Genomic DNA, 27,407 nt, shown 5'->3' on the forward strand with positions numbered 1-27,407 from the left:
CTAAAGTTTCAACTGCCGCCCAAATAGCTCTGTACATCTTTCATTGATTTAGAGAATGTAGGGATGTCAATTCATCACTTAAGACAACTTTTGTTTTCATCAGCTTTATCTTGTTTTCTGAGACTCTTCCTAGAATTATTCAAAACTTTCCTAAGTGTCCTTTCAAATCAGTGAAAAACTGTATAATTCTTTGGATATTTTTACAACATAACAGCTCCACAGAATTATTTTATTCTTCAGGGTATTAATAGACCAACCCTGCAGCCAGCTTCAGGGGTGACTATATCTAACATCCCCAAAGAATCAGGCTTCTGCAGTAAAACCGACGCTACTGGAAATGGTGACTATCTGGATGTTGGTATTGGGCAGGTAACAATACTAATTAATTCTCTTGAGTCATTTTATTGCCTGCCATTGGTATGGTAGGAACAGATGTCACTTTTGTTACCAGTGAGGGGTATTTTATATCCTCTTTCCAGGTGTCTGTAAAATACCCCCGGCTCATCTACAAACCAGAAATATTCTTTGCCTTTGGATCTCCCATTGGAATGTTCCTTACTGTCCGAGGACTTAAAAGAATCGATCCCAACTATAAATTTCCAACATGCAAAGGTTTCTTCAATATCTATCACCCTGTAAGCATTGGACAGCTCTTGTGTTTTTACCTGAATATTAGAGCTTATTGATAAAGAGCATATAACTTTCTGTTGTGTTGATTTGCTTTTTTCTATACTATTTTGTGGTAATGAGACAATTTATAGTAGTGTGAATCTGAAAGTGATGGGGCAAAACAACTGTTTTTTTGTTTTTTTATGAGCTTATAATTATTTTTGCCTGATACACAGTTCGTAAGACTGTCTTTCTTCAGCAGAGGTATCTGTAGCTATTATTTTTCCTGTGTAGTTTGATCCTGTGGCCTATAGGATTGAACCGATGGTGGTCCCAGGAGTGGAATTTGAGCCAATGCTGATCCCACATCATAAAGGCAGGAAGCGAATGCACTTAGGTAAATCTGAGTACAGAACTTGTAATTCTAGACTATCTGGTCATTGCAAACTGACTGGACCTCATTCACTTTAACTGTGTTGGACCCTAAACCCTTTGTAAACCATGTAATGTTCTTTATTCAAATACGTTTCAGAATTGAGAGAGGGCTTGACCAGAATGAGTATGGACCTTAAGAACAACTTGCTAGGTTCACTGCGGATGGCCTGGAAGTCTTTCACCAGAGCTCCATACCCTGCCTTACAGGCTTCAGAAACTACAGAAGAAACTGAAGCAGAATCTGAATCAAGTTCAGAGAAGCTGAGTGGTCAGTGATACTGTACACTTTGATATCCTACATTAGGTCAGATAAGAGTAACTCCATGGTGTGTATTTCTTACTCATGGTATAGGACCAATACAATGAGCCCTAATGGGCCTTCAGCTCTGCTAGTCTTTTCTATTATTTAATAGTCACAAATTATGGAAAAACATTATTTGTGAGGAAAAATGTCAAGAGAAGCTGAATACCTGGTAAAGAGGTTTTAAAAGACAACCCTCACTTGGACACTCTTGGGGTTGTGTTAGGAGCCTCTTCTGTGAAGCACCTTGCTTTAATAGGGCAATGTCTGTGTATTCATTGGTCAGTTTTATTTGCCTAGCTGGGCACTAGCTAGTATACTCTCCTCTTAATTTCACAGTTAATGTTGCATTCTTTTTGCTTTAATTTTCAACTGCTTAAAGATTTCTATCCCTACTTATATTTAGTTTATAAACCAGAGGCAAATGAATTAGCTATCAGAGGTAGAGGAAAGAAAAAATGGGATTGAACAAAATCAGTGTGACTTGAGGAGAAGCTTTAAGGGGCTTGAGAGGAAAAAGGTGCAGAAAGCTTTCTGAGCAGAGATTACCTCATCCTACTGTAAACTTGGTAGTCTGAGGGGAAGTAAGGACAATCTTGGAGGGCTGGAAGCTTTTAGATTGTTATTATGGTTCTTCTATGTCCAGATGTTAACACAGAAGAGACCCCTGTGGCAGTTAAAGAAGAAGTCCCACCCATCAATGTGGGAATGCTGAATGGAGGACAGCGCATTGACTACGTGCTACAAGAGAAGCCCATTGAAAGTTTTAATGAATATTTATTTGCTTTACAAAGCCATCTGTGCTACTGGTAAGTGATGTTTGTTTTTTGTTTCTTGGTGGGTTTGTTTGTTTTTGTTTTTTTTTGGTCTAATTGTTGCACGGCTATTTGATAGATGTAGAAAAGGGAGGATAGGCTAGTGTACATTTGGGATTAGAGTGATTTCTCATTTAGACAGTTACAAAATAACAAAATAATGTCATTTAAAGAAATCTGGTTTAAACACGTTTTACTTTGCAGTTGGGTAGAGCGTGGGCTAATGATGCCAGCAACCATGAGTTCAGCTAGCTTAGTTTTATTTTATTTTTTAAGATTTATTCATTTGAGAGAGAAAGAGAGAGAAAGAGCACACAAGCAGGGGGAGAGGGAGAAGCAGACTCCCTGCTGAGTAGGGACCCCCCCCCCCGCCGACACGTGGCTCGATCCCAGGACTCTGAGATCATGACCTGAGCCGAAGGCAGACGCTGAACCATCTGAGCCACCCAGGCGCCCCTGGCTAGCTTAGTTTTAAAAAGTGGTGTCCTTTGGTCATTGATGGGGGACAGGATGGGTACATATTGATGTTAGTGTTGCTGAAAGTATTTTAAACTCATATGAAAGTATTGACAGTAGCTAGATCAGAATTTATTATTTTCATTTTGTTTTAATGTTTACATTTTTAATGTTTACATATTTTTTCCAGATTTATTGAGATATAATTGACACATTGTATAAGATGTTCAACAAGATTTGATACATGTATATATTATGAAATGATTAACATCTCCATGACCTCACATAATTACCTTGTGTGTGAGTGTGTGTGTTTGATGAGAACATTTAAGAATTACTCTCTTAGCAACTTCCAAGTATATGATACAGTATTATTAACTATAGTACCATGTTGTACATTGGATCCCCACAACTTATTCAACAGAATTAATCATTATTAAATATAATATCTGATGGATTGTAGAATGGATTAATAATGCTTATTGAAATTCATACATTATAACAGAAAAGAATTTAATCACCAAAGAAATTTAAGCTAAAGGAAAATATAGTTAGGAAAATAAGATGGGCAGGGGATAAGGATTCAAAAATGCATGCTTTTAGGTCTTTTTTTTTTTAAGATTTTATTTATTTATTTGTTAGAGAGCACAGGCAGGGGGAACGGCAGGCAGAGGGAGAAGCAGACTCCTCGCTGAGCAGGGAGCCCGATGCGGGACTCGATCCCAGGACCCTGGGATCATGACCCGAGCTGAAGGCAGACACTTAACCGAGTGAGCCACCCAGGCGCCCCTTAAATTATGATTCTTTATTTTTTTTTAGTTTTTATTATATTTTGTTTTTTTAAAGATTTTTTTATTCATTTGAGAGAGAGAGAGAGAGCAGGAGAGCATGAGCTGGGGGGAGGGGCAGAGAGAGAGGGAGAAGCAGACTCCCTGCTAAGCAGGGAGCCCTACACAGGGCTGGATCCCAGGACAGTCCCAGGATTGGGGCTCAATCCCAGGACCCTGGTATCATGACCTGAGCTGAAGGCAGATGCTTAACTGACTGAACCATCCAGGTGCCCCATTTTTTTAAAGTTCTTATTTAAATTCCTGTTAGTTAACATACAGCATAATATTAGTTTCAGATGTACAATATAGTGATTCAGTACTTCCACACACCTGGTGCTCATCACAAGTACACTCCTTAATCCCCATCACCTATGTAACTCCTCCCCTCATCTACCACCCCTTTGATAACCATCAGTTTGTTCTCTATAGTTAAGAGTCTATTTCTTGGTTTCCTTTCTGTTTTTTTTGCTCATTTATTTCTTAAATTCCACATATGAGTGAAATCATACAGTATTTGTCTTTGTCTGACTTACTTCACTTGGCATAATAATACTCTCTAGCTCCATCCATGTCATTGCAAATGGCAAGACTTCATTCTTTTTTATGGCTGAGTAGTAGTATATTACGTATGTATACCACCTCTTCTCTATCCATTCATTTATTGATGGACACATGGGCTGTTTCCATAATTTGGCTATTGTTGATAATGCTGCTATAAACACTGGGGTCCAGGGGTCCAGGGTGGCGTGGTCAGTTGAGCGCCCGGTTCTTGGTTTTTGTTCCAGTTGTGATCTTGGGGTGGTGGGATTGAGCCCCACGTTGGGTTCTGTGCACAGTGCAGAGTCTTCTTGAGACTCTCCCTCCCTCTCCCCCTCCTCCCTATATTTCCTCGCTCTCTCAAATAAATAAATCTTAAAAAAAAGTCAGGGTACATGTATCCCTTTGAATTAATGGGTTCTTTTTTTTTTAGAGAACGTGCATGGGGGTGAGGGGAATGGTGGGGGGGGGCAGAAGAGAAGCAGAAGGAGAAAAAGAATTGTAAGCAGCCTCCACGCCTAGCTTGGACCGGCACAGGGCTTGATCTCACAACTATGAGGTCATGACCTGAGCAGAAACCAAGAGTCAGGTGCTTAACTGAGCCACCCAGGTGCTCCTGAATTAGTGTTTTTGTATTCTTTGGGTAAATACCTAGTAGTGCAATCGCTAGATCGTAGGGTAGTTTTTTGTTGTTGTTGTTTAGTGATTATATTGATTTTATTACTCTTACTAAGGCATTTTCTTTTCTTCACACTCAATGCTAAGAAATAATATAAAGAAAAATATGTCCTCATTCACAATAAAAAGGGTCTGCTTCATTCTGCAGGACTGGGCGTTTTATATAATAGGGAGCACTTAATGGCTCAAGTGGATCAAAGTACCATTTTGATTCTGTCCCACTGAATAGAATCTCGTGCATATTTGGTGACTGGACTAACTCCATGGGAGCTGTGATGTATTGAACCATTTCTGTGGTATCCCCAGATCTCACTAAATAAGAAAAGACCTCACACAAGAAAAAATAACAGTCCATAAATTATATCTGTAGACTCTTTCTTTGGTATAAAGTGGGAAAAGAGGCCCTTTCTGGAGTACGTGGATACAAGTATTTTTGTGGTCTAAAGATTGCTGGATTGATACTGTGTCTACTATAATGAAAATAAGGTGTACATCAACACCGCTGCCAGATTAAGGGACTTCCACAACTTGTCTCAGTTCTTCAAATGATGGAGCAAGTTCCTTTCCTAGTCTGACAATGAGTCCTGTACCGGCATTACTGCTGGCTATGAAACTCACCACCAAAGGTAAATGACTGGATTGAATGATGTGGTAGGTATTACAGTAACACATGATACTCTTATTTTTTGAAAGTCCAAGTTTGCTCCATTGGTTTGTTGCAAGGGCAAAAGTAGATAAGAAACCAAGTCGGAAAGCATGCTCTGGAGCACTGTCATTGCCGCTTTAATAACAGGTGTTCTGTGTGACCCCACAATAGCATGGAGCCCTTCAACACTGGGCAATTTTTTTTTCATTGTGGTTTTTATTTTCTTTTTATTAACATATAACATACTATTTGTTTCAGAGGTACCGGTCTGTGGACAGTGGGTAATTTTTTATACAGGAATTGCTTTAGGTCATCTGCCATGATGAACCCCTTCGTCCCGCAGGATCGGTTTCCATTCCTGGCTTTTTGGGCTGCTGTGTTCTCTTAGCCCTAAATTCAGGGACAGCTTCAAAGATGGTCTTGATCTTAGGGTAGTTCTAGTTTTAACTTTTTGAGGAATTCCATACTGTTTTCCAGAGTGGCTGCACCAGTTTGCATACCTACCAACAGTACAGGAGGGTTCCCCTTTCTCCACATCCTTGTGAAAAAGACATTCTTTAGGGGCGCCTGGGTGGCTCAGTTGATTAAGCGCCTGCCTTCGGCTCAGGTCATGATCCCAGGGTCCTGGGATCGAGTCCCGCCTCCGGCTCCCCGCTCAGCGAGGAGTCTGCTTCTCCCTCTGCCTTCCACTCCCCCTGCTTGTGTTCTGTCGCTCTCTCTCTAACAAATAAATAAATAAAATCTTAAAAAAAACGAGAGAGAAGGCATTCTTTAGAGATTTCTGAGTGTGCAGTACATTCATATGGTTCACCATTCAAAGAAAGACAAATAATGAAAGCCTCTCTTCCATTTTGTTCCCTGCTAACTACCCTCTCCATATGCAAGTAACATGCATTTCTTGAAATTTTTTCTAGAGGTCTCTTTTACGCATACATAACACAGGTGTGAGTGTGTGAATATATTATTTCTGTCCTTTAACAAGTATAGATAGTATATTATAGGCATTGTTCTGTAACTTGCTTTTTCTACTAGCAAGTCTTGGAGTTTTTTGCTTGTCGTATATAAAGAGTTCATTCTTTTATAGCTTCAGTATTCTACTGTATGAATGTACCATAATTTATTTAACTAGTCCTGTACTGATGGGTTACTTTAGATTTCTGTCCTCTTGCTCTTTATACACCTTGTTTATATTTTACCTATTCATGATTGTATCTGTAAATACTTAGAATTGGAATTGCTGGCATAAAGGATACATGGATTTGTAATATTTGATAATTATTGCCAAATAGAGGTTGTACCTTTTTGTACTCCCACCAGGAATATATGGGAGTGTCTGTTTCCCCACAGCTTTTCCAGCATAGTTTTTAAAATTTTTTTATTTTTTTATTTTTAAAATTTTTATTTTTTAAAATTCAAGTTTAGTTAACATACAGTGTCATATTAGTTTCAGGTGTTCCATATAATGATTCTCCACATTCCATATATTTTTGTGGAAATATTTTTTTTCATTTTTAGATTACATTTTTATTAACATATAATGTATTACTTGTTTCAGGGCTACAGGTCTGTGATTCATCAGTCCCACACAATACACAGCGCTCACCACAAATGATACACCCTCCCCAACGTCCAACCCCCCAGCCACCCCATCCCTCCTACCCCCGTAAACTCCAGCAACCCTCAGTTTGTTTCCTGAGATTAAGAGTCTCTTGTGGTTTGTCTCCCTCTCAGTTTCATCTTGTTTCATTTTTTCCTCTCTTCCCCTATGATCCTCTGCTTTGTTTCTTAAATTCCTCATATCAGTGAGATCATATGATAATTGTCTTTCTCTGATTGACTTATTTCACTTAGCATAATACCCTCTAGTTCCATCCACATTGTTGTAAATGGCAAGATTTCATTTTTTTGATGGCTGCATAATATTGCATTGTGTATATATAAATATATAAAATATAAAAATACATAAATATAAATATATACACACACACCACATTTTCTTTATCTTTTCATCTGTCAATGGACATCTGGGCTTTTTCCATAGTTTGGCTATTGTAGACATTGCTGCTATAAATATTGGGGTGCTGCACATACCCCTTTGGATCACTACATTTCTCTCTTTTTTTTTTAAGAATTTATTTATTTATTTGACAGAGAGATAGCACAAGTAGGCAGAGTGGCAGGCAGAGGGAGAGGGAGAAGCAGGCTCCGCGCCGAGCAGGGAGCTGGATGCGGGGCTCGATCCCAGGACCCCAGGATCATGACCCAAGCCTAAAGCAGCTGCTTAACCAACTGAGCCACCCAGGCACCCCACTCCATTTGTATCTTTAGGGTAAATACCCAGTAGTGCAATTGCTGGGTCATAGGATAGCTCTACTTTCAACTTTTTTTTTTTTTTTTAAGATTTTATTTATTTATTTGAGAGAGAGAGGCAATGAGATAGAGAAAGCACGAGAGGGAAGAGGGTCAGAGGGAGAAGCAGACTCCCCGCCGAGCAGGAAGCCCGATGTGGGACTCGATCCCGGGACTCCAGGATCATGACCTGAGCCGAAGGCAGTCGCTTAACCAACTGAGCCACCCAGGCGCCCCTCTACTTTCAACTTTTGATGAACCTCCATACTGTTTTCCAGAATGGCTGCACCAGCTTGCATTCCCACCAACAGTGTAGGAGGGTTCCCCTTTCTCTGCATCCTCGCCAACATCTGTCGTTTCCTGACCTTGTTAATTTTAGGCATTATGACTGGTGTGAGGTTATATATCTCATTGTGGTTTTTTTTTTTTAAAGATTTTATTTATTTATTTGAGAGAGAGAATGAGAGAGAGAGAAAGGTCAGAGGGAGGAGCAGACTCCCTGCTGAGCAGGGAGCGCGATGTGGGACTCGATCCCGGGACTCTAGGATCATGACCTGAGCTGAAGGCAGTCGCTTAACCAACTGAGCCACCCAGGCGCCCTGTCATTGTGGTTTTGATTTGTATTTCCCTGATGGCTAGTGATGTTGAGCACTTTTTCATGTGTCTGTTGGTCATTTGGATGTCTTCTTTGCAGAAATGTCTGTTCATGTCTTCTGCCCATTTCTTGATTGCATTATTTGTTCCTTGGGTGTTGAGTTTGATAAATTCTTTTTTTAAATTTTTTTATTATTTATTATTATTTTTTAAAGATTTTATTTATTTATTTGACAGAGAGAGAGAGACAGCTGGAGAGGGAACACAAGCTGGGGAAGCAGGAGAGGGAGAAGCAGGCTCCTGGCTGAGCAGGGAACCCAGTGCAGGGCTTGATCCCAGGACCCTGGGATCATGACCTGAGCTGAAGGCAGGCGCTTCACGACTGAGCCACCCAGGCGCCCCACCTTTTTTTCTTAAACAGTGATTTATTGGAGAAAGAGAGCAGGGGAGGGGCAGATGGAGAGGAAGAGAATCTCAGGCAGACCCGCTGAGCTCGACATGGGGCTCGGTCTCATGACCCTGAGATCACGACCTGAGCTGAAACCAGGAGTAAGACGCTTAGCCAGCTAAGCCACCTCGGCACCCCCCCCCATTTTTTTAAGATTTTATTTATTTATTTATTTATTTATTTAGTGTGCAAGTGGGGGCAGGGGTGGAGGAGCAGAGGGAGAGGACAGAGAGAATCTCAAGGAGACTCTGCTGAGCACAGAACCTGATGTAGGGCTCGATCTCATGACCCTGAGACCATGACCTGAGCCAAAACCAAGAGTGGGAAACTTAACTGGCTGAGCCACCCAGGCGCCCCGCCATCTATACACCTTCTTTGGTGAACTGTCTGTTCAAATCTTTTGCCTGTTAAAAAAAAAAAGATTATCTTATTAAGTTGCCAGAATTCTTTCTATATTATAGTTACAAGTCCTTTTCAGATACATGTTTTTTCCTCAAAATTCAGTTTTTCATTTTTCCAGCAGAATGTTTTGAAGAACAAAAGTTTTTTACTTTGATGTAGTCCAACTTGTTGACATTTGTGCCTTTTTAACATATTTAAGATATCTTTGCCAAGCCCAAAGCCATTAAAATATTACCTGTATTCTAGAAGTTATATCATTTTAGCTTTTATATTTAGGTCTGTGATCCATTTTGGTTAATTTTTTAGTATGGTATGAGGTAAGGATTGAAGTTCATTGGTTTGCATGTGGCTATCTAGTTGTTGTAGCAACATTTGTTGAAAAGTTTATTCAGAGGGAGAAATCATTGAATTGCCTTGGGTCTGTTTTGTTCCATTGGTCGATTTGTCTTTATGCCAGTAAAACACTGTCTTGATTACTGTAGCTTCAGAATAAGTCTTGAAATCAGGTATTGTGAGTCATCCAACTCTATTCTTCTTTGAAATTATTTTAGCTATTGTCGGTTCTTTGCATTTCCACGTTTTAGATTGAGCTTGTTAATGTCAACCAAAAAGCTTTCAGAGATTTTGATTGTGATCGCAAATATTTTATCTACAGATCAATTTGGGGAGAATTGACATCTGAATAATAGAGTCTTCTGAGCCACAAACACAGTATCCCTCAGTGTATTTTGGTCTTTAATTTCCCTCAGTACTGTTTTGTAGTTTTCAGTTGTATGTATTTTGCATGCTGTAGTGTTTTTTTTTTTAATTTTGCTTATTCATGAGAGATCACATGAACATGTGAGCAGGGGGAAGGAGAAGAGGGAGAGGGAGAAGCAGGCAACCTGCCAAGCAGGGAGCCCAGTGTGGGGCTCAATCCCAGGACCTTGGATCATGACCTGAGCCGAAAGCAGACACCCAGCTGACTGAGCCACCCAGGTGCCCCACACTGTAGTTTTTAAATTACATTCCTCGTATGCTCCTTTTTCTCTTCAGATCAATCTTTTGCCTTTTATTTTTAAAAAAATTGCATTCCTCCAGTTATGAATAAGATTGAGCATCTTGACATATATTTAAGGACCATTTTTATTTCCTTTTCTGGGAGTTATTTATATTCTTTATTCTCTTTTATATTGAAATGTTTTTTGTTGTTGTCTGTGATGAGTTGCAAATGCCTTTTCCCCAGTTTGACATTGCAAACATTGGTTTTTGCTAAGTAGAAAAGATTGATTCATATTTGTTGATTTTTCCTTTCTGGTTTCTAGAATATGTGTCATACTTACATCTTCCTTATCCTCCGAAGAATTCCTTATCATAGTTTATTCTGATATTTTATGGTTTCATTTTTACATGTGAATGTTTGATTCACTTTGGATTTATTCTAGTAACAGGTATAGATTGGTTCAGGTCATTTTCCAGATGGCTGTCCATTTGTCACAGCACCGTTTGTTCTCTGTATATACGAGTCTGGTTTGAGAATCTCACTTTATTAAATTCCTATATAGATTTAGGACTATTTCTGAACTTCCTCTTCTTTTCTGTTGATCCATTTATTTATGCACCAGGATCACACCATTTTAACATCTGGTTTAGCTAATGCCCCTTCACTGGCATAGGAGGAATTTCTTAACCTTCTGTGTATGGGGTTTTTAGGGGATAGAAAAAGCATATGAATCCAATGAGATTTTATTTATAATATTTATATATATTTTTAAATTACATTCCTCATATGCTAAAGTATTAAAAATATAATATTATATATATATATATAATCTTTTCTGGGGAGAAATCCATTGGTTTCATTAGATTCTCAGGTAGTTAGATACATGATTCAAAAAATGTTAAACCATGGATTTAGGGAAATATTCGCGCTATATGTCCTTAAGGCAGTCCTTCATGATGTTGTTTTGTTTATAATCAAATTTCTTTATGAACTGGATGTAAGTAATTGCTTGGGCACACACAGAATAATGTCTGGAAGATGCATGATAAGTTGGTAACATTGATTGTCAGAAGATGGGAACTGGTGGTTAAGAAACAGGTGGAAAGGAAACTTCATTATTACACTCTTTCATATCTTGAATTTTGAACCATATGATTGTATTATCTTTTTAAAAAGGTGAATAACATTTAAAAAATTAAGGTGACCAACTGGATGGCTCTTCCATATTGTTCCAAGAATGAGCTCTGTGGAAAGGGAACAGTTCTTGGTCGTTTCCTACTACTTTTTTTGTATTACCAGACATAATGCTAGACTTTTTTTTTTTTAAATTGTAGTTGACATACAATGTTGTATTAGTTTCAGGTGAATCACTGCATAGTGAATTGACAATTCTTTACATTACTCAGTGCTCGCCATGATAAGTGTAGTCACCATACATTATTACAGTATGATCGACTATATTCCCTGTGCTGTACTTTTCATCTCTGTGACTTATTTATAACTGGAAGTTCGTACCTCTTAATCCCCCTCACTTATTTCACCCACCCCCCCACCCCTCTCCCTTCTGGCAACCACATTTGTTCTCTGTATTTACAGGTCTGGTTTTTGTTCATTTGTTTTTTAGATTCCACATATAAGTGAAATCATATGGCATTTGTCTTCCTTCACTTAGCATCCTCTAGGTCCATCCATATTGTGGCAAATGGCAAGATTTCATTTTTCTTTATGGCTGAGTAATAGTCCACTGTAAAATGAACTTTTGCAAAAATGAACTTGAAGGTGGTTGTGTAGATTAAATGAGATAGTATATGTAAAACATCTAGTATAAAAGTTAGTTTCTTCTTTTTACAACCTAAGTTTTTCTCTTTATAGGGAGTCTGAAGATACGGTATTGCTGGTCCTCAAAGAAATCTACCAAACCCAGGGCATCTTCCTTGATCAGCCTTTACAGTAAAAATGAACCATGTATGGCTGCTTAATGTAAGTTTTTAAATGTCATGTATGCAGCATAGTTCCTACATATTAACTTGTTATGAGGAACAGTGTAGCCTTGAGCTCTTTATAAATGTACTTTTCTGTTGCCTGTCACCAAGAGCTAGGTTATTATTGATTTTTAGAGGGACTCTGGTTAAAATTGCTGAGGAAAAAGTGCAATAGTCCATTTAGAGAAAGTTAGTGTGTGTGTGTTTTTGCGAGTGACTTGGTCCAGTAACACCTGTCATTTTTTAGGATCTGAACTCAGAATCTAAATAGTTCTGATCATCTTAAGAGTTACCGTTGGCCCCAGTAACGATCTTAATGACTAACAGCCCATCCTGAGATTTAAGTTCCTCTGCCTTTTATTTTTTAATTTTTTTTATTTTGAAGATTTTATTTATTTATTGGAGAGATACAGAGAGAGAGCTAGAGAGCACAAGTCGGGGAGAGGGCGAAGCAGACTCCCCACCGAGCAGGGAGCCTGATGCAGGGCTCGATCCCAGGACTCTGGGATCATGACCAGAGCCAAAGGCAGACGCTTAACGCCTGAGCCACCAGGCGCCCCTCCTCCACCTTTTAGATGTGTAACTAGAAAGTTCATGTATTAGACTCCGGCATTCTGGCTGGTTGCCTTCCAGTTGTGACTGCATCGTGACCTCTGTTCCACTCTTCCCTAGACGGACACTGAAGGATCCTCCCCCAGAAAATGCACCTGCTTGTTGCTGCAGTTTCCCTCTCCTCAGCCGCATCATTTCCTGCATGTTGCCTGCCACTTACTTACCACCGGGGTCTTTGGAAGATAATCTTGTTATCTCGGAAGTGAGTGAAAAAACAAAGGGAAGACCCTATTACTTTTTACCACTGGCTTTATAGAAGCACTCGCCACTCTTCATAGTGGGGGTTATTTGCATCTTTAATTCGGGATGATAGGTGCCATCCTTTATTGCTTATTACTTGAGATAGTATAAAGTCTGTTTTGAGTTTATTTTGGCTTGGTAGAAATTTTTCTAGGAAATTATTGCTTATCTTTAGAAAATGTTCTAGTTTGGAAGCAGACTCCGGAGATTCAGAAGGCATTTTGGGGTACACTCATCTCTCATTGGTGTTCTTTGCATTTGAAGGCTAAGTGGGTGTGAAAAAGATTGTTGGGCACCTTCCTTTGAGCCAGCTTTTCTTTCCTACAAGTCCTGTGTGAGGGACTGAAATGTAGCTTACAGAGAGTATTGTTTACTCTCTACAGCTGACAGTTGATGGCAAGGAATCACTGATGCTATTCATTGTTTTCCCAGCTGTTTGAGCTGCTTTCAGAGTTTACAGTGGATAGTTTAGTTCACATTAGGTTCATCTTTATAAAGCAAAGATATTATCTATCCTAGACCCATCCTTTTATATCATGCTCAAATGGGGAGACTCTAGATGAAATCTGACTTAGTTGATAGTAGCTTCTGTTCTTAAGTTGAGGGCAAAGTTATAAAGGCTGGCAAACCTGAAATCACACAGCCTTGACCGGCTAAAGGCTTTGGTTATGAATAAAATCTCTCAGTAGTACATTTAAGGTGAAATAGAATTTGTGTGAGTCAGCCACCATATCCACTTGGGTGAAGGCAGTATTGTGTGTCCTCTTTGAAAACATTTTGTAAACACCATTGCCTGCTTAGGTACCCATAATCCAGAAAGCTTATTTAGCAGCCCCATGGCCCAGGCAGTGTTGGCTGGGCAGGTGGCTTTGGCTGGGGGAAAGCCTTCTTATTCTGAAAGAAAAACCTATGCCTGTAGGAGCGGAGGAACAGCCAGTGTGGAGTCCACGTCAGAACATGCAAAGTGAGGTGTACCTTGAAGACGGGTGCATATAGACTGATTTTTTCCAGGGCATCTGCTCGCCACTGTGCTGTATTTTCTTTCTCATTGGTCAGAGTTTGTCACTGACCTTGCAGTTCTCTTTGTGATAGTCCTTTACCCTCCACTCCAACCTCCCCATAGGCCTCTCTGTTTATAGAGTGGCCGAGGCAGGCAAGCTGTGTTTTGTTTTTTATAAAAAATGATTTGTAAATATATCATGGTATCCAGTGCATTGGCATTTAACATTCACTTAAGCCATCCCTTTGACAGCAGTGGTGTCTATCCCTTTCGAGAGAGAAAAGGAAAGGGAAGGTTAATCACCGTCACCCTAGAGATGGTAGAGGTAAGGCTGGGGTACAGGACCCATGCCTGGCCTTTACTTGTCCATCTGCTTATAGACTAATGCTAAGCCACTAAGAAGCGTCAGATATATGGAATACTTTTATTTTCTTTACTATATAAACTGAGTTTGAGTAAGGGTTACTGAATATTAAGTAGCATTCAATTATATTTTAAAGGGGAAGCTTTTGTCAAGTTGTTGTCTTCAAATTTAAATTTATTCTTCGTATTAGCAGAATAGATACTATTTAAGAGTAAAACAAAGGATAAGCAAGAATGAGTCCCTGTAACCAAAGATGAACAGCATAACCCTGGATACCTAGATAAACCACTGTTGGTACTAAGAAATGTTTTCTGATGGTGAGGGGCAGGCAACTGTAAAGGAGCTTTGTATCTTGTCTCTCCACCTATGGTATCATCATGGTTGTATAGTACACAGGATAGTAAGTTTGATTTAAATTCTTAGCTGTATATTATTTGCACTACTTCAGTTGTATCATGTGCAATCTCTTGACCAAGCCTATTTTTTAAACTCTGTGGAGTATCATTTTATACATATTCCCTGCTACAGAATTTGTATTGCTTAGCTCAGCAAGAGGTTGTCTGCATGGAAAGATTAATAGCACTGATGAGCTTTCTAATATTTTGCACTTTTTGAAATGTTTGTTTTTTACATGATTCTATTTAAAAGTTTACGAAATACTGAAATAAAACCATATTGACCAGTTGCCTACTTTTACCTAGTTCGATCCATTATAGAGAAAATTAATACAATAACCATTTTCTTCCCCTTTATGTTATTAAACAAATTAAAAAAATAAAAGTTTGGGGCAAAGAACTAATATTTAAGTTCTTTTTCCTTGACTGGTGTTTTCATTATCATAGGCAGATGTAGTTCAGAATTTAAAGCATGGTAATTGCAAAGTCAATATTGAGACTGTTCTTCAATATTTACAGATAATCAGCCTCTACTATAGCTAGTTATATCACTTATGTCAGATGGGGAATCCAGTCTTTTACTTTGGAAATGTTCCAGCTCTCAAATGGTACTCTACGTACCAAAAACACCCACCTTCACCATTTTTGACTGTCAAATTTATTGAAGGAGAAAGATACATCGAAAATATAGAAACACATAAGACAAGGTCATAGTTAAAAGTATAATTGCAAAGAGCAGGGCAGTTGTAGGTCCTATAGCATCAGTTCTGATGATGTCCTATAATTGTTCCTTATATCCCATTATGAATAAGGGACAAAAGAAGTTCATTTGTCCTCCAGATAATGACATGTGTAATTTTTCTTTCCTGCCTTAGCCAGTTGCAGAGTTGATGCATTTGGGCAGATCTTCAGTCATGCATGGAGGGAAAGGAGCTCATGAACACAGTTCAGGAGTGTGGTTTCAATACTAGCAACTGATGATTTCCACCTCATTTGTCCTTACCATTTTTAAAAATTATTTAGTGATTCAATAAATAATTTATGCCCACAGGATTCAAAATGGACAGCAGTATCTGGCTAGACTCAAATAAGATACATGTATAATGCGGTAAGGAAGCCACAACTGCACATTTTCCTATTTAAGGCTTGATGGAATTGTCACCAGAGAAAGTAAACAGAACGAAAATAATTTAGTCGGTCATGCCCTGGGTTTTAAGATTCTGAGCTATGGAAAATGGAAATTTAACTTTGGGTTCTAGAATATGTAAAGGTTTCTTTGTGAAAGATCCTTCCAAGAATGACATTTAAATTAAATGTAAAATGCTGTAGATCTTGGGATACCAATCTGGTGGACTACTGGAAGATCTTTTTATCAGAATGTGTGGCACAGAGTCGTGAAAAAGAACTTTGAACCTTGACTCATGACAAATCCATGTGAGCAAAACTGCATAAACATACAGAGACAGAATGAAGTGCTCACCTGTATCTCTTAAAGAGTAAAAAGGTCAGACTTTCTTGTCTTGCGCAGTTAAGAGGGGCTGATTCACCTAATCTCCATTGAGATAGTTCTGATTTCTAAATACTAAAATGATAAGGGTCACCAGGCTTCTGTGCCATGGGCAGTACAAGTCTGTCCTGAAATGGCTTATGGCATTCTGCATCCGTCAGAGGAGGGTAATACTGCCTGTAGCAGACATAGGCAAATGTCAGGCCAATCCCGGATCCAACTAGTACATCTAAAAGAGAGGAGATAAGGTCTTTTCTTAATCGTACTGAACTCTCAAATCATGTTAAAACACCACACAGGACTGGCATACCGATACTGAGGGTTCGATTCCAGATCACTGCCAATAAGGCGAGTATCTCAATAAAGCAAGTCAGATGAATTTTTTGGTTTCCCAGTGCATATGAAAGTTATGCTAACACTATCCTGCAGTCTATTAAAGTGTACAGTAGCACTAGATCTAAAAAAAAGTATATACCTTAATTTAAAAATACTTTATTGCTAAAAAATGCTAACCATCATCTGAGCTTTCAGCAAGTCATAATCATTGATCACAGATCACCATAACAAATACAATGAAAAAGTTTAAAACATTGCAAGAGTTACCAAAATATGACGGAGACATGAGGTGAGCAAATGCTGTTGGAAAAATGGTGCCGACAGACCCGCCTAGTGCAGGGTTGCTAGAACCTTCCGTTGGCAAGAGACACAGCTCTATGTGCAGTGCAGTACAATGGGGGATGCCTCTACGGAGAACTTGGCCCTCCAGGTTACTCTACTTGTTTGGGTGCAAAAAAACCTCAATTTCAGGTTTACGGTTTCTTTAGGCTTTCTCAATTTTATCATATAGTTAGCAGGATTATCATCAGGTTCTTTCCTAAACAAGTTAAAACACATCTTTGGGGGCGCTGGGTGGCTGAGGTCATGATGCCAGGCTCCAGGGACACCCCCTGCATTGGGCTCCTTGCTCAGCGGGGAGCCTGCTTCTCCCTCTGCCTTTGTGCCTCTCCCCCACTTGTTGCCCTCTCTCTCGCCCAAATAAATAGTTTAAAAAAAACACATCTTTAATTAAGTATAAGCCTTTTTCCAAGGATACACTAGATTGAAATTTTTTTAATTCAACTAGGCAACATATAGTACATCATTAGTTTCAGAGGTAGAGTTCAGTGATTCATCAGTTGCATATGACACCCACTGCTCATCACATCACTTGCCCTCCTCAATGCCCATCTACCCAGTTACCCCATCCCACCACCCACCTCCCACTAGAGTGAATTTTTTAAAAATTCAAGATAACAAAGGTTCACTTACTGCTATTAACCCCTTTTTTCACCATGTAAAGAGTTCTAGAGGAAGCAATAAACTGTTCAGGAGTTGCCCTTCTTTGCAAAAAATTAGCTTATTCTTTAAAACAGGGCTCCTAAGGACTTCTGGGCAATACTATCAGCTTTTTTTGAATTACAGGTTTTCCGTGAAGATACTCTGTAATTTGGATGTTTTACTATGTCATTCAACTTGAATTTCTTTGGTTTAACTACAGTTTTATGTTCTCTTGAATTTTGGTTTCTGAACAAAAATCTCATGACAATGAGCTTGATTTTTTTTTTTTACAAACTTTTTAAGACAGTAAATAAATTGATCTTTGTAAAAAATTTCTTAGAGAAAAAAATTCTTAGAGAGTTTATTCTGAACTTAGGATGCTTCAAAATAATGGAAAAATTGGGACACTTCTCCTTGGTAATCTCTTTAAAAGGAAACCGTGCTTTCTCATCTTCCACACAGTGATACATACTCTTGGTTCAGAAACCCAGACCACCCCATACTCATTTGTTTATTCATTTAACAGATACAGTCAGCATCTCCTCGGTGCCAAATGCTAGGGATATGGTGGCGGGTGAAACACGCACACTTGCATGGCAGGACCACCTTGCTTATTACCTTGCCAGTGATGCTTATAGTCACAGGTGCGGGACAGCGCGATCACAGACGCGAGGAGGAGAGGTGACAGAAAGGCACAGAACCTCCAAGACTTCCCACGGCCTCGTGGTGTGAAGCAATGTAACTTCCCTGCCAGGTAGAAGGAAGCGAAGGCCAGACCAGCAAATGCAACTAGAAGAGGGAAAACCTCTAAGTATTATGTCTTTTAAAGGAAGCTCCCTCGCTCATCTGCAAATAGGTGGCTGGGGGCATGAACATGTTTTAACCTTTTTTGGTACACTTGTGGTGTAGATCATTGACGAGGAGGAAACAAAAGAAAAAATGAAGGACTTTACTGTGTGTCCCAGAGGTAATAATATTGACTCTTGGGAATAGTGTTGGGAATACTGGCAGTAGGACTTTGGGCAGGTTACTTCTTGATGCCTTAGTTTCCTGATGTATAAATAGGAATCATAAAAATAATAGTATCAACCTCTTTGGGCTATTATGGTATCAAAAGAGATAAGAATAAAAAGCTTTCCAAAGCACCTGCAATAAAGGTTAGTTAATATTTTTCTAACTAGTAACAGATTGCAGGATCTAGACAAATAATACAAGACTCATAAAATGTTCAAATCTCATGAAGGTAAACTACTTCCTCTGTCCTCGAATATTTACCCTAATATTTGAGGCTCAAGCTTGTGAAATCTTGGTGTTATTGAAGGAGAAGGGGATTCTCTAGTTTTTAGATACAAGAACAAGAGTAGAGAGATGGCCCCCTCCTCATAAGCCCCCTAAGCTAAATTCAGTGACCCCAAAAAGGCGCAGATGCTGAGTCCCTGTGGTATTCATACAGGAAGCATGCCCACTCGGGAAGCTCTTGCGGCCCTCATTCACCACGTCCTTCTCCCCTGTGCACGTCAAGTCGGACTGGGCTTGCCCGTCTGGGAAGCAGCGGTAGAAGAAGTCTGGGCGTGGCCTGAAAAAATAAACAGGGTCTCAACACAGATCACTTAACAACTCCAGAAATTATTTTTTGGTTGTATCAGATACTGTAATCCTGTTCACAATTGGTCAGATTTAGGGTCCCAGGCAAAATAATGAAACTGGATTAGGATAGTCACCATTAAAAGAAAAACATCATTTCCAGGGTCCACATTTAAAGGGGGGGGGCAGTCCAACACACGATGACTTTTTAGGGCAAAGAGCAAGCCACCTTGCAGCTTCAGGGGGTGTTGCAGAGGACACGGACCCCGCTGTGCCGGTCAGTGGGAAACGCTGTTCAGGGCAGCAAAGAGCCCAAGTGTCACCCGCAGGACAGCCGTAGGGGAGGGAGGCCATGTTAGGTGAGAAGAGCAAGGTCAGACTGAGGATAGAGGACAGGGTGCCGTTAACCATCTACTGCGGACTGGGGGCGGGGGGGGGGGGCGCGAGGCAGGCTCCGGGGCGTGGACTTTGGTCACTTACCTGCCCACTATCAGTTTTATTGTGTTGGTAAAGACACCATTCAGAGCCAGGGCAAGGCTGGCAGCTGGAACGCAAAGAAACTTCCTGTTAGTGCTTTCTGCCTAGGAGGACTTGCGCGGTCACGGTCCCATCAAGAGAGCAGCCAGGGTCTTTCTGAGACAGAAGCGGGCAGGCTCCAGCCGGAGCGGAGCAGGAAAATCATTCTAGCCTTGCACGTGGTGGAGTAGAGAGAGAGCTTCCGTACTAGGCTGGACACTAGGCTGGGGTGCAAATCATCCAGCGCATCGTTCACCTCGGAGGTTAACAATGTTCTCAGAGTGCCAGTCTTCTCACGGGTGACAAGGGTACAGGGGAGACAGGACGCCTCGAGGAATGCAGAACTCAGTGGCCTCCACACACAGAGGTCACACCTCCAGTGGCAGAGATGCCAGCACCGAGGAGCCAGAGACCAGCCCCGCCAGAGAGGGCTCGTTCTTACCCAGGCAGGCTTGTTTGCTGTCTGTCGCACCTGCCTTCTTGAGACATCTGGCCAGGAGGATCAGAGACAGTGGGGACAGAAATGCAATGACCTGAACCAGAAGATGGCAGAGGTTAAAAAACCCAAACCCAGCCCCTAGTAAAACCATGCAGCTAGTGGTTCAAGTAGCGCCTACAGGGAAGAGGGATGGGGAGGGGACAGCGGAAGTCACAGGTCAGACCTAATGCGTCCCTGTCAATATGAGCAGCGGCAGTGTCTGCGGGGTAATTGGGCATGGGGCAGCTCCACCAGCAAACGCCACCGCCATCGGCCGTTATTCTAAGGGCCAGGTTACGTCAGGCCATCCTAAGGAGCAGAGCTCACGGAACGTGTCTCTGGAGCCCAAACTGGCATCTTGCTCCTCTAAATTTGGATCTTAATCATAAGGAAACAAAATGTCGAGCACCTCATCAAAGGGAGCATAAAGATCATGCCGGAGCCGGAAGGCCCACCTGCGCCCTAGCATCAAGCTCAGTACTAAGTATCAAGGGGCGGAAGGAAGGCTGGTTCTCCACGCACAAACATGGGCTTGGTAGGGAAATACTCTGCTTCCACATACGGATTCCGGTACAGCCACATCTCCTCGGGTTGGATCCGCCTCTGGAAGGGAGGAAGGAGCTCCGTTACCCTGGAGCGGAAACAAAAATGTGCAGAGCAGGTGGGTTAGCTTCCCGGGCCCGGCGGGGGCTGCCCGGTCGCCCGCCTCCTTCGCGTGGACAGCCCGCCCGCCCGCGCGCCGCTCCGGCCGGTCGGTACGAGAGGGCGCCGGCCGCGGGTCCCGGGCCCCGGGGCGCCCGGGCCGCTTACAAGAAGGCCGCGAACAGGGTGAGCCGCACGCCCAGCTCGGCGCCGAGGGCCGCCGCCTTCCCCATCCTGCCGTCCGCCGCGGACAGACGCTGCGCTGACGTGGCAGCGGCGGGACGCGGACCCGCCCCCGGGAGGGCTGTCCCCGGGGGCGGGCCTCGGCGGCTCGGGGCGCGGGCTGGCAGGCGCCGGGGGAACTGCACCCGACGGGCGGGTCGGCGATCCGGGACGCGGGGAAGCGGGAGGCGCGGCTCTGCGCGCCCCAAGCTTGCAAGCAGTGCCATTCCAGGGGCCGCCGACCCCGAGCTGGCGCCCGGGATGAAAGTGATGCACGTCTTCCCCTCCCGCCCTTCGCTCCACAGTCTCCTACTACACTGAGCGAGAAGCAGCATTCTCCAAGGGCCTTCCCTCTGGGAAAACACCACCAAAGCCCACGTCTATTTGCGGCATGGCAGCATTTCGGAGGACCTGGCTGTGCCGCAGCCTCAGCGGCCGGGGGGGCGGGAGGGTGGGGGGCGGGCACGTCTCGGGTCCTCCAGCCCGGCACCCAGTGCCCTCCCTTCCCATTAAGGGCCTCTAGGCCAGCAGTTGTGGCCAGAAACTACAGGCAATGAACAAGTCCACAGTTTAATTTGGAACATACAGGACAATTTATTGAAGTCAATCTCAAGCAAAATCTGAAGTCAGTGGAATGTCATTAAGAACCTTTCCAAATTAATCCTCACGGAAGCAAAAAACACATTTGAATTCCAAAGTATTTGTAAAATAAAAAAAGCAACATCTCAGTAAATGTACAAAAATTTATGTTCCTACCAGCACACACAGTAGTAAGAAGCTTAAAATTACAGGCAATCCTAAATACACTATAACTAGTCAACAATAAGCTATCTATATACAGGTTAACCAAGCTTTACACGTTTCACACTATGCAGTAAAACATAGGCCAATCAACAAAATCCCCAAAATATCATGTATCTTGAAGTCTATGTGGCAACATCAAGTCATTATACAGTAATGCCCTAGTGGAACACCCCCCAGGGAAAATGACACTAATCTCTTAAGTGTCAAGAGCTTCTAGTCAAGTCACAGAAACTCAAAAGAGATTGACTTTAGTGAATATTGATGCTTTGTTATTAAAGACTCAAGTCTCAAGTGATTTAGGCAAAATAACATTTCACAGGATCTACAAAGTTTATTACAGATAAACAAAGTACAGAAATAACCAATCTACAAAGGTCATTATCATAGATAAAGATCACAAGAAAAAGAAAACAATCTGTAGGTATCTGTGTTTGTTGTGCAATATCACAAGTGGTTACAAATGAATTTCTCGTATCAATTCCAATTGTGCACACACCCTTGTATAGAAAAAGGATCTTATTAGCCAGTTGTAATCATCATTTAGCATCTTGATCATCGGAGGCAATGTGATTTTCTTTTTAACAGAGGGTATGTGACAGCACAAATGAGATAAAGAGCAATATTAATGACAACAGAGTAAAAAAGTAAATTGTATCCAGTCCACTCCTAACCTGACAAGAAGACCTCATACATACCTTGGCCCGGTGATCTGATGGACACCGCGCCTCGGGCACACGTTGCAGGTCTGCGGCCGGCTGTGGGGGGGGGGGGACCGGCACCCAAGGGGGCTTGCTTGCCAATTCGCAGATATGGAAGGTCACATAAGAAAACTAAGGACCGAATAAATGACTTTGGCAACTGTTCATCTTTTCCCTTTCTCTTACGCATAACTGACTTTCACAGGCTACGGAAGGGCAGGCTGCCCCCCCGGCCCCCCCTCCGCCCTGCACACATTTGTGCCACAAGCACCTGAACTTGTCACTTAAGCAATGGACTGACGGAGAAAAGAACGGAAAGGGTTTCTGAAACACACAGATTACACCCTGCGTTTCAGGAGTGTAACGTAAGTGCAAATTTTTGTGTTTTTTTTTCCCTACACAGGCATATATATTAAAAGGAAAGAAGAGGTGCATGGGGCTAGGGTTGACAAAATGACAAAATAAAGAACACATGTGGGAAATACTCATAAAAATGCTGCTGGTATTTCATGCAAGAGTCTCTTCCCGAATGTGTACATGAAATCTGAGCTATCTGCTGTGGACACTCTCTCCCATTTGCAGAACTTTGCCTTTAATCCAAGTTGAAGAGGACGAGACTAGGTTATTTGTTTTCAAAACAGTATACAAAACAATGCTTTCTACTTCATAAGTTTAAAAGTATCTGTAAAATAAGGGGAATATGAAGAGTTTCAAGTACTTAAAAAACCTGAATTCGATGAGGCAGAGGTCTCAATGTTAAAGTGACTACTTTGTACCTGTGGTAAACATCATTCCCCCTCCCTTACCCTGTTCTAACCCCCTTTCCTCCCTGTACCCCGCCCCGGGGAAAAGTTGGTAGATTTCAGTATATACACATGTCCAACTTTTCAATCTTCGTTAATACATGGCAAAGCCGTCTAATCAGATCTGTTCCCCAGCTTAGCTGAAAGTGGAGGCGCGTTCTACTCTTGGTTTACAGACAACCAGGGACCAACTGTAAGTGGCCCGAGGCCAAAGGAAATCGTTCCAAATGATCACTTTCAGTCTGCAGCAACTTGGCCAACTCGGGAAGTCGAGTCTGCGCTGCCAGAGGTACCTCCCCGGTGAGCTTCCCAAGACCTAAGGGCTCCGCGGCAACCTGTTTTCTTATCCTGTTGGGACCCGGCAGGCGGCAGTGCCCTGACTTCAAGGTGAATGCTAAAGGACCCTGGGGGGGGGGGGGGCCCAGAGACCAGGCTCTGTAGGGCTGCTCTCTGCCATCCAGACTGCAGCACTCGCCCTGGCCCTGGCCCTGGCCCTGGCCCTGGCCCTGGCCGGAACACAAACCATGCGATGAGGCCGAAAGGAAACTACTTCATGAACCGGGGGAGAAACCTGTCCAGGGCTTGCCCACTCTGAGAGTCCTCTACATGATTATCTCAGAATTGCAGAACATTATTTACAAGCATGTTTCCAAGTATTATGTGGAAATGGCAGAAGGGAGCTGGGAGCCGCCATCCCCGTATTATTATTTTAGTTTTTACATTTGTTCCTGACTTGAACACAGAGATAGCTCCAAGTTTCAGTGATTCTAAAAGTTGGCCTATTCTATAGCTTAGGCTAGATCATCTTTGAGAATTAAGGTAGAGTAGGAACTTGTTAAAATAAAAATGAAAATAAACCCCACCTCCCTCCTGACTCTAGCCCTGATTAGCTATTAAAGAAGTGAATCCCTCCAGCGGACCGGCCTTCCAGGAATGAGGGGAAGGCCGCCCGGGATTTCCTCTGTAGTTGTTACCCATCTGATTTCTGAAGCTTTATGCTGATTATCAAAAATTTTACATTCGCTTCTTCTTCCAAAGAATTAACATGAGGCTAAAAAAAAGAACCCACCATTATCCCATGATGCTTTAAGTTATTTCATTTTTGGACAAGAATAAAACCCAACCATTTTTGCTCTGACCATACAGATTTACAAGCTAACCAATACCAACTACAGACTATGAGCGAGCAACACGTCCTTTGGACCATTTCGTTGGTGAAGCACGGGCAAGCACAGTGCGTGCACACGATGCACACAGAAAGCACAGCCCTCTCTCCGCCTTACTGCTTCCACAGCCTGCACCATGCAGGTGGGCGGTGACACTCCGGAGGTGAGGAGAGCACCCTGGCACTGGCATGGGCTAAAGCCACTTTTGGACCATTAAAGAGCGCTCCTGGACGAAGACTCCAGAGCTATGGTTAGCTATTTTGTTTTCACCCTGATTTCTGAAATGGCAGAACGATCCTATTAGGTACCCCCCAACCCCCTAAAAAGATTAAAAAATCTCAGCAGAGCTGTTGTAACACCAACAAAACGTGACATGATGAAGAAGCTGCATAAAAATACTGAAACCTAAGGTATTTGTAAGTATACAGGATGTACCCTGGCTTACCATATAAAAGTCATCAGGTATTAAATAGCACTAAGTCCAAAACAAAGCAAGGAGATAAGATTTCATGTGGAATACGGTTTCAATAGGAGAGTTACATTTTGAATGTTAAAGGAAATCCTTCATGTTAGTAAGTTTAAAAAAAGCAAACATTTATCTCATATATATATATACACACACACACATATATATATATATAAAATAAAGTTTTAGTATGATAAAACCTAGATTTTCTTAAATTATTTTTTAAAAGGATATCAAACTATATAATTGTTCAAGAGCAAAGTTTAGTGTTTTGGTGCGCTGTGCTGCATGTTACTGGTAGCGAGTTGACTTTGTAACATGCATAGCATTTTCCATTTTGCTCTTTCTCCTGGGATCATATCCAATCAAGAGAATTCCTGGAGGCTCAATAAGTTACCTCAGAATTAATTGCTGGAATCAGGCAAATGGCAGTTTAGGAGCTTAAGTAAAAGAATTGTAGTGTGATTTTTTTTTGTTTGTTTGTTTGTTCTATGTTGTTTTTTTACAAGAGAAAATCCAGTACAATTGCACATTTACATTAAAAAAGAGAGACAGAGAGAGAGAGAGGCACGAAACAGTTTTTTTTCTTTTTTCCAGAGAAGAACTCTAAATTGATAAGAAAAAAAGGAACACACATAACACAATGGAAGGAATGTGGCCGAGCATCTACCCTCCCTCCCTTCATAAGGTTCCTAGGTCCTTCTTGAGGGAAAATAAATGCCACCAGGTACCAGCAACTGTAAGCAGTCAAAATTCAGAAAGTTAACGCTCATTCAAGCTAGCCCTAGACTTCTACTTAGTACGGTGTGACAACAGTGTCTGACATTACTATTTACTTCATACAAGGAATACTGGAATATACATATTCCGAAGCATTAAATGCAACTGAATTTTGTGGGCAGACATCTTGATACACTTGCATCTATGAGATCCAAGCATCCCAACCAACCATTTTTGCTAACACTGCTTTCTTGGGAGCTTCCCTAAGTGCTTCCTAAGATGAAGTGTGTTTGTGTGGCTCTTATATACCCTGTAGAAGCGCTTCCCCTTCCTCGGTGGGGGTGATTTTAATTAGTAGAGAATACTAAATAGAAATTGTTTACATGTAACTGGGGGACACCCCTACCCCTTCCACCCCCCAAAAGAAGAACTAAACCAAAAAGACCTACGCAGATACAACTCTGATTTACCTGTGTCATTTTCACCAGGAAATTCGGCTGTGGGGGCGGGAATGTTTGATTTGGAGAGGGAAGCAGAGACAGGGAAGGAAATGGCCGTAATGCCCTCCAGGTCAGACTAGGGGCCCCATTACACTGCGCAGAGGATGGTGCCTGAAAGATCCAACTCCGGGTCTGGGCCTTTCATCTCCCTTTAGCTGCCTTTGTCCACGTGTCAGAGCAACAGAACAACCATTCTAACTCTGCATTCACATCCACATAAACATGCCTCATCAGAAATGTCCACTGTCAATGGAAAACATTTCAAACTCAGTGAGGGCACCCATTTCTGTTTTTCTCCAAAACCAAAACCATGTTATATACCTTTCTAAATAAAGGTATCACATCATAAAGCCCAGCTAGGTTCAGACCACAGAGGTAAAGTTCGCTGAGGCATCTTGTTTTCAAGAGACCAGATTCAATACTCCCACAGAGTCCTTCTCTAAGACTATGAAAGTGTTTGGAAGGGAAAGAGAAGTGAGCCTGCCTACTGCTCAGCAAAGAGGTATATAAAGATCACCAGAACCTTTTCTAGAGGGCCTCTCCAACTGCTACTTCAAACACACACGCACATGTACACTGAATAGACTATCTGAACTACACTTCTCCAAAGTTTTAAAAAATGAAAATAAATAAAGGAATCAGGGCTACTTTTGCTTTTTACACCCAAGGAACACATCCTAGACTTTAAATGTATCTCATTAACAAAATTTCTTTTTCTCTTCGTTCTTATTTTAAAAGCGAAGACAGCTCTTTTTCCCGCTGCAAGGGGATGGAAGCATGATAAAAGGCAAGAGAAGACCAAGGGAATTTGGCCCGCCACCAAAGAATCCCCAACCCAACAAAACAGAAAAACAGACACGGCCAATCGCTTCTGCCTGCACGCACTGGACCTGGTCGGCGCGGCGGCAGCTTTCTCCCACTAACGTGCCATCGAGTCACTTGTTTCTTTTCCTTTTTTTCATCTCAATAAAAAAAAGAAAAAAAGAAGAAATCACCACCCATTTATTCTTTCAGTTCTTCTCCATGATCTTGTGATTCCAGTTTGCATTTGATCTTGCTCCAGTATTCTGGTGACACAGGAGACTCGGGGTCGTGCTCCGAGCAGCAGAGCCGGCCTTCCAGAGCAGAGGGGACCAGAGCGCCCGCTTCATGATCTCTACAAAACGAGCGTGGGCAGAACTCGCAGAAGGAGACGGCTGCACCGCTGCACTCCTCGCACTGGTGCCACGGGCACTCCCACTTTCCTGCGGAGGGGTGGGCACAGGGAAAAGAGCCCCATTAGTGCCCGGCGTGATTACCCACGAAGAAG

The 27,407-nt window shown here is 41.9% G+C and overlaps 3 protein-coding genes across 10 annotated transcripts in view; 1 reads left to right on the forward strand and 2 right to left on the reverse strand.

Annotated features, from left to right (window-relative positions):
• The window catches only part of DDHD2 (DDHD domain containing 2), a 28,997-nt gene extending 14,027 nt beyond the window's left edge, over window positions 1-14,970 (forward strand). For both annotated transcript variants that reach the window (XM_028096086.2, XM_088020954.1), the window contains 7 exons: window positions 241-369; window positions 480-635; window positions 904-1,006; window positions 1,142-1,312; window positions 1,992-2,154; window positions 11,955-12,062; window positions 12,737-14,970. In XM_028096086.2, coding sequence (XP_027951887.1) covers window positions 241-369; window positions 480-635; window positions 904-1,006; window positions 1,142-1,312; window positions 1,992-2,154; window positions 11,955-12,036 — 804 coding nt within the window. In that variant the 3' untranslated portion in view covers window positions 12,037-12,062; window positions 12,737-14,970. The remainder of the gene's footprint in view (window positions 1-240; window positions 370-479; window positions 636-903; window positions 1,007-1,141; window positions 1,313-1,991; window positions 2,155-11,954; window positions 12,063-12,736) is intronic.
• Window positions 14,971-15,317: 347 nt separating this feature from the next.
• PLPP5 (phospholipid phosphatase 5) lies at window positions 15,318-20,969 on the reverse strand. 2 transcript variants are annotated; one of them, XM_028096092.2, is made up of 8 exons: window positions 20,888-20,969; window positions 20,600-20,708; window positions 20,042-20,132; window positions 19,564-19,627; window positions 19,313-19,417; window positions 18,951-19,075; window positions 18,118-18,288; window positions 15,318-16,411 (listed from the first exon to the last, which is right to left on the reverse strand). In XM_028096092.2, exons 1-8 carry the CDS (start codon window positions 20,950-20,952, stop codon window positions 16,251-16,253), a joined length of 891 nt encoding a protein of 296 aa, XP_027951893.1. In that variant the 5' UTR covers window positions 20,953-20,969; the 3' UTR covers window positions 15,318-16,250. The 2 variants fall into 2 exon arrangements, with proteins under 2 accessions (XP_027951893.1, XP_027951911.1); XM_028096110.2 differs by lacking the exon at window positions 19,313-19,417.
• A 541-nt stretch (window positions 20,970-21,510) lies between these two features.
• Window positions 21,511-27,407, reverse strand: part of NSD3 (nuclear receptor binding SET domain protein 3) — a 119,737-nt gene continuing 113,840 nt past the window's right edge. For all 6 annotated transcript variants that reach the window (XM_088020956.1, XM_088020960.1, XM_088020959.1 and 3 more), the window contains one exon: window positions 21,511-27,342. In XM_088020956.1, coding sequence (XP_087877082.1) covers window positions 27,101-27,342 — 242 coding nt within the window. In that variant the 3' untranslated portion in view covers window positions 21,511-27,100. The remainder of the gene's footprint in view (window positions 27,343-27,407) is intronic.

This window comes from Eumetopias jubatus, unplaced genomic scaffold (assembly GCF_037043125.1).
Source record: "Eumetopias jubatus isolate StellerSeaLion01/CBP00866 unplaced genomic scaffold, mEumJub1_p1.0 scaffold_2, whole genome shotgun sequence".
NCBI classification, from domain to species: domain Eukaryota; kingdom Metazoa; phylum Chordata; class Mammalia; order Carnivora; family Otariidae; genus Eumetopias; species Eumetopias jubatus.